We start from the raw sequence: 12823 nt of genomic DNA on the forward strand, positions 1-12823 counted from the left end.
TCTTAAGGCTAAATAGTAAAAAAGCAGTCATCCCACAGTCTCTGAAAGGCATTGGTTCCCAGACCCCAAACAATCTGTGGATGCTCAGGTGCCTTATACGGCACAGGGTAACTGTAGAACAGGTCCACCTTTGTGTGTAATGGGAGCACATGTGTGTGCATGCATGCACATGTGTGTAATGGAGCACATGTGTGTGCATGCATGCACACGTGACAGCCAGAAGAGGTTTGCTGTTGTTTCACAAGTACCATCCACCTTAATTTTCTTGGTTTGTTTCTGTCTTTTGTTTACAGGGTGCTGTTGTTTTGTTGCTTTGAGACAGGGTCTTTCACTGGTTTGAAACATGCCAAATAAGCTCAGTCAACCAGCCAACCAGTCCCAGGGATCCCCCTACCTCCACTTCTCCAGGACTGGAGATAAAAATAAACATCATCACATTCATTTGGTTTTATGTGGTCATTTGTTTTTTGAAATAATGTCTATGTCACTCTGGCTAGCTTCAAACACGTTATATAGACCAGGCTGGTCTTGAACTCACAGAGATCTGCCTACCTCTGCCTCCTGAGAGCTGGGATTAAAGGTGTGTACTACTATGTCTGACCAATGCTCAACTTTTTTCTTTTTATGTGTTCTTGGGGGCTCAACTCAGACCCTTGTGTTTATAAGGCAAACATTTTACTGGCCAAGTCATCTTCCCATCCCTCTTCCTATATATTGTAAATGATCTCTAGGTGGTTTATGTCATGTAAACGCTTTGTGTATAGTTGTTATGCTGTTTCAGAAAAAAATAATGAGGAAGCACCTATACATGTCCAGTACAGATGTAATTGTTTGTTCAATATTTTTGATCCTTGAATGGCGTAACTTCAGGGATCTGGAAGCCATGGGATGTGAAGACTGACTCATCTTGGGCACTTGCTCTCCACTGTGGCGGGAAAAGAGTCATCAGGATTACATATGACTGAAGGAGGTTATTGTCTCACACAACTTCTGTTCACAAGCAGGCACACTGGCTGCACTGGCCGGTAGTTTGCCAACTACTCTTCAACAACATTCAGCCTTTTTTAGGTGGAGTTCTGAGACACAGAGTGCTAGAAGCTAAGCCCTGTGTGGAGTTGCAATGGGAGAGATGGGATGAAAGATTCAGTTAGGAACAATGGCCTGATGAGACTTGGCTATGTACTTCTCTAAGGCTCCCAAGTGGTAGGTGTTGACATTCTGCTGTTGGGAAAGATTCAAATCGGATGAGAACCTGGTGCTAGGCCGGGCAGTGAGGTAGCTCATTTGACAAGTGGTAGAAGTACTGTGGTAGTTGAGTGTAAATGGGACTTCAGGAAGAGGGCAGCATTTCTGTAATATGATAGGGATATGCTGGTCCTAAATCACCCCATGTGTTGTGTGCAGAGCATTGGCCTGAGGCCTTTGAGCAGCCCTTAAGATGTCTAGTCTTTGGGACACCTATGCAATGAAGCAAGCTGGCTTCTCCCAGGCTGGAGCAGGCCCAGAGGGCAGCTGCTACACCATGAGCTGTGGCTACCTCTGCTATGTACAAAACCAACACCGATTAGTAACACATCACACTCTAAATATTGATTAAGCCAAAGCTGATTTCCTGGCTCAAGCCATGTGTGTGGTTGTCAGCTGTTTCCTGCCAGGAAAATAAGGCAATTAACTTGAAGAGTTCCAGCTTCGGGCATGACACGTGTCCAAGCTTCATAGGTATTTTCTTGTGCCAGGTTGCATTAACAGAAACTAAAAGACCTGCCCAAACTTTCCTAGGTCTAGAAACTCCGAAGCCAGAGCCTATACCCTTGTCACATCTTCAGATTCTGAAAGAAACCTTGGTATACAGCGGGAATTAGTATGTCCCTTGGGAAAAAAAAAGGCAGTAGATAAGAGGAACGGCCAGGTGTTTAGATGGTCAATCTCCTGCCTCACAGGCCTCAAAGGTACCTAGAAACCAAAACAGCTGATCCAAACTTGAGAGTTCTCCCATAAAGGATGCCCACCAGCCTACTCCCCACTAAACCTCCTTGCCCCCCTCTTAACATCAGCATTGCCAGTCCGAGGAACAAACCTTGAGCTAAGACTAAGAGGTTCCAGAAGGTGGCACCAATTGGATCAGTTTGGGGTGGACTTCTCCAGCTCTTTTCCCGCTCCTGTATAGTTCAGACAACCAGCCTATGTCCTGGAATTTTTCCATGCCTTCAGAAAAATTTAAAACCCATTTTTTTTATTAAAAAAAAATTCCTATTCACCACTCCCCATCCCTACCCCACTGGATTCTGGTTCATCTGACACTTCTGTTACCATGATAATGGTAATGGCAGATCTCTGAACTTGTAGTCTAGGCTTGTGAGACAATGCAGGGGGAAAACAACAACAACAACAACAAACAAACAAACAAACCTCAAATGCACCGAAGCACTACGCTAGGCATTCAGGGTGGGAAGGGGAACTTCTGGCCCCTTCATATCATGCTGTTTAAGCGACCATATCGATGTTCCACTCTATAAACTAAAGAATCGCTCTGTTCACTCAGGGCTGGGAAAAGACTCCAGAGCCCTCAGATAACTGGTTCTGGCAGAAGGGAGTCCCAATCAAAGTCAAATTTAAGAATGTCATGTGCAGTCACAAAACATAAATTGTTTTGCCTTTGTAATTGTGTACTATAATATTTTTAGAAAATGGAATAGATCGGTTAATGTGTGTTCATAATAGAAGAACCAAAGTTAGAAACCTTAAGTCATTGATTCAGCCTGAGAGCATCAAGGACGGATGAGCCCATATATCTTCCAGATTAAAAAAAAAAAAAAACACAGAACTATCCACATGGCCTAAACTTCTTTTAGGATGAGTGCATTTGATTCCTTTAAACAAATCAATAAGGAGTGACTGTGTTCGAATAGCCCTGTTCCACAGAACTGGGAAAACAGCTTTCTTCTCTACATGGTCCACTAGGTATTGAAGGAATGAACAGGGATTGGAGAATCTAAAATCATTCACTCTCACCACAGGAAGTTCATTTACACTTACCAGTGTGTGGGAGCAGGTCAGATACGCAAACAATAACCGTGTCTGTTTTTCTCGCTCCTGCTGGCCACTCCATCCATCACCTAAGAAGACTTTGGCTCCAGAATACTCTCTCTCCAAACTGACTGGATCAAACTATCCATGGTAGAAAAAGCAATTGTATTGGCTTTAAAAGTCCTATTTTGTCAAATTTCTGCTGAGTAAATAAGCAAAACTTCCCTTGATGTCCACAAAGCATGCAATTATGTAGACCAGGCGATGATGTCAGTGTGGCCTTCACCATCAAGATATGTCTGGGGAGATATTTCCTATCAAGCACGGACCGCCTCTTCCCAGACAGAGCAGATCAGAGATGCACCATCCCAACAATGATCAATATTTCTACTTGTGTCAGAGACCTTCAATACTAGTTAGCATGAACTTTCATTCTAATTCAGACCCTACAAACCAAATAAAGTTGGTTTGGTTTTATTTCATTGGGGGCCTACTATGTGCTGGGCACTATGGCAGGTGTAGCTAACCTTCTCCCTCACCCCCCAGTTTCTAGCACTGTCCCTCTTGTGTTCCAGAAGCACCCCCAAACGATACTCTCAGCTCACTTTCCTGTCTCCACTCTTTGTCTTAAGGTGAGGAGACCTGGAGACTTCAACATCTCATCTTGCAGAGGGAAGGACCAAGACTCCCTCTGGTCAATCTGTCCCCCATTTTGCAAGGAAGAGACAGTATGTCACATAGAGACACATGGGCCTGGGTGTACACTCCAGCATGAGTAAGCCATTCTTTGGCTGAAGATAGAAGTCTGGAGCTGCCAAGGCACAACCCTGTCAGCAATTCCTCAACCTCTTCCCTCAGATCCTCCCTCTGAGGGACAGGACAAGCCAATAGAAAGAGTAACTAAATTCACTTTGGACTATTTATGGCTTGCTCCAGCCTATCCATCATCTGGGAGAATTGCCTGGTCCTTTATTTCTTCTCTACCACATTACCTTTTGCTCCTGCACTCTTGGCAGGCAGCAAAAGGCAGGGGCCATAGCACGAGAGAGTCCAGGTCTCTGATGGTCAGGACGAACAGGGATGTCACCGGCAAATAGGACATTTGGAGATTACCTCTGAATTCCAAATATCCACAATCACAGTTCCACAAGCTGAGTCCTTATCATTTTTTTTTTAACTTTTTACATACTGCACTGTGTGTTGTGAAAGGATAATGAATAATCCTGGGTGGTAATGGATGGGAGGTACGCACTTACAGGGCTTCCGGTACGAGACTCTTATCACAGCCGCTGTCTGTTAACGATCTCTCTCCCTGTCTAAGTTGCTAATGTCCTCTTATTTCTTTGTCCCTAGTTGTCTAACAAGCTCAAATGTCCACTCTGAATACTTCAGCTATACAGCTGACATCCATATTGCCTACAGTGAGATTTATTTTCTCACTTAAGGAAAAAAAAATTACTCATTGGAGAATACAGTTCAGTTGGCAGAATTGCCTTCTAGAAGTTCCAGTGTCAAGGGCAAGACTAGGGGCTGTTCTAGCCAGGCAAGCGGAGGACCAGAAGCTCAGTGGTGGCAGAACACAGCAGGAGGATCTATGGGGCAGGGTGAGTCCTATGTGAGGAGACTTCTCAGCAGCGGTGACTTCAGCGGAAGCAATTCAACCTTTTACTTCGGAGGCCCCAGTCCCTCTGGAGGCTCTCTTCATCTTGACCTTTGGTGACCTCAGGGTTTTCTGGCAGTCACTGGAACCAGGAGTCATCTTTTCAAGCAATCTTCCTGGCAAAGCTTCTAGGCCTACCTTTCAGGTCTCATCACAATTATTTGTGCTCTGGCAGTATCCTAGCTACAGGCACAGGACTCATGCAGGCTGACACTGAAGGTTACTTTGTCCCAGCCAATGAAGAAGGGAGGTGCCCTTCCTTAGAACCCTGACTCCAGGGGACAGACTCCCCCAGAAAGGCATGCTCAGAAAGCTACTTGCATCCAGTCTTTGTGAGCAGGCTGACATAAAATAGGAATGAACCGCCAAGTCCTGAGTGAGTTGGCATCGTGGCACACCCACTGTTCAGTCATCATCGGCTTGGGACACAATGCAGCTCAGATGTTGCACCTGAATTTTTACCTCACCCTTACCAATGGTAAATAGTTTCTGGGTTTACTTTTCTTTCCCTTCTTTCTTCCTCTCGAACATCCTGCTTCTATTCCGTGGCCCGTCCTTCCTGCTCTGTGCATCTTAGGTTACTTTAGACATGACCTCACATCCTGGACAGTTGCACAGCAGCTGGTAATTTCTGGAGCCCCGCTAATGCACTATACATTTATGCAAGAGGGAAATGGTCAATCAGAAGCAAACTCCAGAACACAATTGAGCTAGCATGGATCTCTGAGAAGGAGGCTGATCTCAGGCTGTCTGTGTAGCCAGCAGCAGCTAGCTTAACCTCTCTGAGACAACTCTCTCATTTGAGTGGAGTTTGCAACAGCTGCTATCTCACATAAGGTATTACAAAGATTAACACAGGGCAGTGGCCACACATGACTTAGCACAATGGAAGCTGCTCTTGTGGCTTTCAAGTTCTGAAATAGCTTTCACCATGAGCTTCCGTCTAGACATTCTGCTCCACCTGCCTGCCTCTATCTTCCTCCCAACCAGTCAGTTCTGCCATGAGGCACTTCTTGATCAAGGAGAACCCACATAGTAACACATCACATCTTCATTGTTTCCCAGTCTCACACACACACAATACACACACACTCACACACACACTCACACACACACTCACACAACTCTCTCTCTCTCTCTCTCTCTCTCTCTCTCTCTCTCTCTCTCTCTTATTCTGTGTGCATGTGTGACAGACTTTTACATTTTCCCCAGTTCACACCCCAAGCATCTCTAAGATCTAGAAGCCTCACTTTCCACAAATATCTCAGGTACAGGGTACCAGAGGAACACAGTCGCCAACACATGGCTGGGCACTCAGAACCAAACGCAGAGGCCGCCTCTGGAATCTAGCTTTAGCTTAGGTGGGCAAAGCTCTCTGTCAATGATGCACGGCTCTCTTGCTCATTCAAGTGTCTGATATCCTGCTTCTCTCCCCACCTCCACCCCAGAAGGAAGCGCTCAAGCAGGGACCCTGACAGGTGCCTCCACCATCTTCTTATATCCACCCCTCGCCCAGTTACCTAGATATCTGTCCATGTTGTGCTCTCCACATTATGGAGATCCACCTCGTCTTTCCTCAGTAGCTCCTGTAGATTCATGGATCATTTTCCCTCTTGGATCTGTCCCTACAAACCTCCACTGGTGCCCATGGAGCTTCAATCTCTGCCAAGTTAGCCTTGAGGTCTTTACACTGGTTACTCTGATTTTGTCTGCTGTCAGGAAGTGCCCCTCCCCCAACCAGGCCTTGAGAGTCTCATGTGGAACTTTCCAGATCATCTGAATGGAACAATTTCATGGACCGCTCAGCTCCATATATTCTGGCTGTGCACTAACCAGCAGTGGCCTGTATGCAGGATCATCTGTTTAAACAAAACCCTGTCATCTGTCTTGGCAGCTTTATTTATGAGTCTGTGTACTGTAACCCTGTGGCATAAATATTAAATAATAACAACCCTTGGGCAAAAAAAAAAAAATCATTCCCATTACATGACATCTTCTTATGAAAATATAAAGTAAACCTAACCACAAAAAAAAGGTATTGGTTAATTCTAAAATACAGGTATATAAGCAGGGATTGTTCAACAGGTAGAGAGAGGGGCACAGTTAATATTTGCATTTTTACACTGTCTTGCTTCAAGAAATGAAAGAGCCTCGGAGTAAAGAGTGTTGAAAACAACAGCAAACTTGCATAGGTGACAAATTTCTTCAAACCCAAATTCCAAGTCCTGTCAGCGTCTCCTTAGCAGATGAGCTTTGAAGAAGACCAGAATCCAAAAACCGGCAGCGCCACATGAATGGGGTTTTGACAATGACATTGCTCGTTTTTAAAGCATTCTGTGAATTTCCTATTACATCAGTTTCATGATTCAGCATTTCCCTTTTCATTTATTTACAGTAATATACGGCAAGATAACCTAAGCTTTCCGCAGGATCCTGGAACATAAGGTAGGCTGGGCAGCAAGGGTGTAGCCTTCTGTAAATTTACTATTGCTCTGAACTCAGGAACAAATGGAAGAAAGCCAGTCATCCAAAGAACTGGGAAATACCTCCTCACCTTACTCTGAGGGTCTCAATTTCTCTAGTATTTAAAATAGGTGACTGCCATCTAGTTTGTAAGTCTAACAGAAGGCAAGAAGTATGCAGATTGCAAACTGACATGCATAAGCTAAACGCAGCTCTGAGATGACAACGTTCAAGACGCAACTAAAGTCACCACTCTGGCGGTAAGCGTGGTACAAAGAAGTAGATTTCGTTCTGGCACCCACAACTTGGCAGGAGTGACCAAGGAGTTGAAGAGCCTCTGGAAAACACGAGGTGCGGTGGCACAGAACCATCTGGGCCAGAAGGACCCGATGCAAACTCAAAGGAGGGTCGGGGTGGGGGGCAGGGGAAAGCAGAAGTTGGACACAGGGAGGAAAGAGGCTTCAAGAAGGTGAATAAAAAGCCCAGGACAGGTGGGGACAGGGCTAGGGAGCTATGCTCCAAGGGGCGGGAGGCGAATGCAGGGTAAGGAGGGTCCAGCGTCGCTGGGGACAAGAAGGGTACTCTAGGGAAACCAAGCCCTGGTCTCCAGCGAGAGGAATGGACTCCAGCGAGAGTAGCCGGCAAGTCCGGTCCACGCACCCGGGGACTCATCCCAAGGGCTGGGAGCGCCCGAGGCGCAGTGGCGAGTAAAAGAGACAAACTCGCAGCGACGTCCCCACCTCCTGAGGTTGGGGTCCCAGGCCACCCCCACCCCGTCCCCAGGGCCCGCGCAGAAGGAAAGACCCTCATAGGGTCCGGCGCTCACCAGGTAGCAGAGAAAGAGCAGCGCGGTGGCTGGGCGGCCGCCGAGGCCCGGGGGGACACCGCCGCTCGGGGCGACCATGGCTGCGGTCCGGGGACCGAAAGCGGGCGGCGGGGGCTGCTGCTGCTGCTGCCGCTGTCGCCGCCTTGGCCACCAAAGCCCCGCGCCGCGCCACTGCATGGCGAGGCCGCCCGGATCCCGGCCGGAACAGGTCACCTGGTGCAGGGACCGGCCCCCGCCAGAGGCGCCACCTTCCCTCCCGCCCCCGGCCGGCGGCCCGCCGCGCGCCGGGCCACCTGCCGCTGCCACCGGACCCGCCGCCGCCGCCACCACCGCCACCGCCGCTCCCGCCGCCGCCCCCGCAGCCCCAACCGAGCGCGGGCTCCTCCCCGCTCGCAGTCCCGTCCCCTCCCTCCCTCGGCCTCCCTGCCCAGCCCTCCTCCCTGGTCGCTCCTTCCGAACCCACGGCGTCCACCCCTCCTGGCTGTGGGCGCCCACACAGGTGGGGACCTCGTGGTCCCGCCTCCCCCCACCCCCTGGCCGCTCTTCGCCCCCGGGTCCGCGGGGTTCTCGGTCGCCCCCATCCCTTTCTCTTGCTTCCTCCTCCGCCCCTTCTGCGCCCTTGCAGTCCGCGATCTCCCCCCAACCCCAACCTCACCCCTTCTACTACCCACTTTCCTCCACGTCCCTTTCTCCCTAACTCCCTCCCATCTCCATCTCTCCTTCCCGCATCTCTAGCCAGTGCCCACCCTGCTGCTTGCCGCTCATTCCCACTTCGCGCTCGAGCACTAGGGAGTGGGGTTTGTTTGGTGGCTTGGGGGCGGAGGGGTAGTGGTGGCCCGGGCGCCATTCCGGCAGGGCGGGGGCCGAGGGTGCTTTCTTGGAGTTGAGCTACGCAGCCGCTTGGCTTCTAATCCTTAGGGAAGGATTTTGACCCCTGCCAACCTCCACCTGTCCACCTGCAGGGCTTGGGGCCGCTTTCCTGCTTGCACGTTTAGAGCCCAGGCTGTGCCCCACCCTGCCGCCTGATTGGCGACGCGTTCTGGATGTTTCCCCAGGGTTTTGTGCGCGGTGTGGCCGCTGCTACCTCCGCGCTCTTTGTTTTAATTGTCCGGAGTATTGGCGCCCAGAGCGGGTTTGTATTTGATTTGCATCCCTGAGCTCTGGCTTCCACTTGGACGAGGAGAAAACGAATTAATTAGGCCAGCACAATCATACCCAAGCCCCAAATGAAAGGAGGTGAGGCCCTTGAAGTGCGCAAACAGCTTTTTTTGAAAATCAGGACACATCCTAGGCTTTGGGTAGGCAGGGTGGGACTGGATGCTAGTAGACCTGAGTTCTGTAGCCAGTCACAGGTGAGGTGAGCCTCGTGGACAGGGCAAGCAACTCTGGGCTTGCCCTGTAATTCTTGTAAGTGCTTGGCTGTCTTGCTGCTGAGAAAACTGATTGGGAGCCAAGGGCTGGTGCTATGAGATAGTTAACCCATCTTGAAAAGTTTGTCCCTTTGGCACTGGTGTGGATTTGTGTGGATGTGAACTATTAATTGATTGGAAGTCATGTAACACAATCCTTTCCCTGAGTTGTCACTACTGTGGTCCAAGTAATGCCAGTCATGGGGGAGGGGAGGGGAGGGGCTAGGGTGGGGCGGCAGGAGTGAAGATATGCCTATAGTAGGTTCCTGGACCTGGCTATAGTGGGGATATCAGCAGAGATCTGGGACTCCCTCGCTCATTTTTGGTTTCTTAGGTTGCCTATAAGTTCTGGGCCAATCACAGCTAGAAGGCTCTCAGAACTTAGTTTAGGTTCAAGGCACCTGGAGAGCAAAGCATATAGATGGAGGAGTGCCCCTGCGTTCTGTCTCAGTTGGTCCTGGATTTAGGAGCCTCCTGGTGAGTGAGTTTCCAGGGTGACAGTATAGAATCAGGGAGGTCTCACTTTCCAAGCCATGGGCTTACAGGAAAGATGCTGCCTGCCTAGCCAGCTGCAAGCACAATAAAGCACTTGGGAAGTTTGACAGATGTTGCCAGGATGCCTGTCCCACTTCCACAGAGACAAAGCACTTAAAATTCTCCTCTGATGCAGGGAACTATTTATTCCATTTAGTGTCCAAGGGAACAAAAGATGGGGTGGCTTTGTCCCAGATCCCATCTGTATTTTTTCCATCAAAAGAAAAAATACTCCGCAGATTTTTCCCCAATTTTCTTTTTCTTTTTTTCTTTTTTCTTTTCTGGTTTTTTTTTTTTTTTCCTTTTTTGAGACAGGGTCATGATTCTATGTCCCAAACTGGCCTGAAGCATGAGATCTTCCAGTGTCAGCCTCCTGGATTGCAGGCAAGGACCACCACATTAGGTTGTTAATATGTGTGTGGGAAAATGTTAGCTTGTTTAAGAAAAGAGGACGTCAGAAGCAAGGCAGAATTTGTGGGTGTCCACCTGTCTTCCTGGGCCTTGCTCCAGAGTTTCTGTCCTTGCTTGTGGACCCACATTATTTCATTCCTCAGGGACCTGAACTGTCTCTCCTGTGGTTGCAGTCGAAGATACAACTTTCAAAGCTCTGTCCGCTTTAAGCAACTGCATTTTCTCAAGTGCAGTCCATGCAGAGGTGTCGCACTAGAGCTGGGTCATACTTAATAGTGTAGTGTTCTGTATCCAGATGTGTATTTGTTTGTCTTCTGTAGCACTGGGTACTATCCCACTCTTTAGGAATTCAGAAGTGGGCAAGAACATCCATTTCCATCTGGAGCAATGGGCACACTTCAGAAAACTGACCTAGACACAGTTTGGTCCACCAAAATGACCACTTTGTTGTCCAGGGAATGAGAATGGGCTTGCCCGATGACTCCTATATTGGAAAGGGGCAGAGAAAGGTCGGAAATTCTTCACACAGCGATCTTTGGGTCGAGAAGACACATCACCTATTACTCAAGCCTCAGCTCTAGTTGATTGCTTGAAGGATCTGGCTTTATTTCCGAAGAAAGCCCCTTATTTGGACACAAGTCTGTTTTCCCCACTGCCTTGTGGAAGGACTTGAAACTCCATCATCACAATTCATTGGTTTGAATTAAGCTTTTATACTCCACTAAAATCCAAAGGCCCCCAGGAGGAGGCTGTTTGAATCTGGACTCCCTTGTGCCTACCTTAGTGTAAGATAGTTTATCATCTCCCCATTAAGAAGACAGGAAGAGAAGAGCAAACCAATACCCAACCCTGACCAAAACCAAGGCAATCAAGAGAGTTCAGGTGATCCAGTAGGAGAAGAAGCGAAGGATCTAGAGCCAGGGAGACTAGGGCACTACCCTCTGTTTAAATAGCCCTGCTCATCTCTGCAAGAACCACCCCTCAACCAGTTATTCTCAAACCCTGAGGTGATTTAAGATCAGCAAAATTATAGCAAATGTAATTGGCCAGTGAGAAACTTGATGAGCAAAAAAACATTTAGAAAAGAATCTAAAATGTATTGTCAATATCATTTAACCAAAAGGATAAGGCTTTTTTTTCTAATTAAAGAATAAGGGAAGTAGAGAGGAGAGGCAATGCATGCCTGTCAAGCCAGCACTTGGGAGACTGAGGCAAGAGGAGCAAGAACACAAGGCCAGTCTAGAAAACATACAGGACATTGGCTCAGCAGCTTAGCAGGTTAAGGTACATGCCACCAAACCCGATGGCCTGAGTATAATCTACAGCATCTACATGGCGGAAAAAGAGAACTAACTCCCAGGGTGGGGAGCTGGCTTGGGGCTGAACACTTGCTGTACAAGTATGGGGTCTGGAACCCCAGCACTCACAGGAAAGCCAAACATGCTGGCTCCTGCCTGAGACCTCACCACTGGGCAACAGAGACAGGGGCATCCTTGGAGTTTGCTGGCCATCCAGTCTAGTCAAAACAGGGAGCTTCAGATTCATTGATACACTGACCATGTCTCAAAAGAAATAAGATGGAGAAGCGGCAAAAGATACCCTGTGTTGACCTCTGCCCTCCACATCTGCACAAATGAGTGGGCACCCATGCACATCACACACACACACACACACACACACACACACACACATCATAAATAGATGATAGGTGATAGATAGATAATCATTTAGAATAATGTAATTTGCTTGTGAAGAACTCATAACTTGTATTTGTCTCCTTCTGCTGAGGGTCAGTAGGAACTCACCTCTGACCTAGTATGGTCCATATAGACACTTGGAAGCTATGCCCCAGGCAAAGAACATACCCAGCATAAAGAGATCTAGTCCCACAGAGGCACGTGACCCCTGGGCATTAAGAGGTGGAAAGGTACTCTGGGCTGTGGCCTGACCCTTGTCTGATTCCCTCCTCTTTAAATCTTTAGGGCCCAGGGAAAGGCCACTGGCTCTAGGAAGCCTTCTGTTCTAATTAGGGTTAATGTGTTGTGAAACACCATGACCCAAGAAATTTGGGGAGGAAAGAGTTAATTTTGCTTAAGATTCCACAGCACTGTTCATCACCACAGGAAGTCAGGACAGGAATTCAAACTAGCAGGAACCTGGAGTCAGGAGCTGATGCAGAGGCCATGGAGGAGTGCTGCCTACTGGCTTGCTCCTACTTACTGGCTTGCTCCTAATAGTTTGTTCAGCCTGCTTTCTTATAGACCCCAGAACCAATAGTTCAGGAGTGGCCCCAGCCCAGATGAGCTGTGCTTTCCCACATCAATCCCTAAAAAAATGCCCTATAGATATACCTATAGCCAGATCTTATGGTGGCTTTTTTTCTCAGTTGAGGATGCCTCCTCTCCAATGACTGTAGTTTGTGTAGTTGACACACAACTAAGCCAGCACACCTTCTCTCTCCCTTTCCAAAGCACAGTCAGTCAGTTCTCCAGT

General features: G+C 48.2%; 1 protein-coding gene across 1 annotated transcript in view; it reads right to left on the reverse strand.

Annotated features, from left to right (window-relative positions):
• The window catches only part of Sel1l3 (SEL1L family member 3), a 110245-nt gene extending 101954 nt beyond the window's left edge, over window positions 1-8291 (reverse strand). Inside the window, 1 exon segment of the mRNA XM_031342288.1 lies at window positions 7977-8291. Coding sequence (XP_031198148.1) covers window positions 7977-8153 — 177 coding nt within the window. The 5' untranslated portion in view covers window positions 8154-8291.
• Between the last annotated feature and the right edge of the window lie 4532 nt (window positions 8292-12823).

This window comes from Mastomys coucha, unplaced genomic scaffold (assembly GCF_008632895.1).
Source record: "Mastomys coucha isolate ucsf_1 unplaced genomic scaffold, UCSF_Mcou_1 pScaffold22, whole genome shotgun sequence".
Lineage (NCBI taxonomy): Eukaryota > Metazoa > Chordata > Mammalia > Rodentia > Muridae > Mastomys > Mastomys coucha.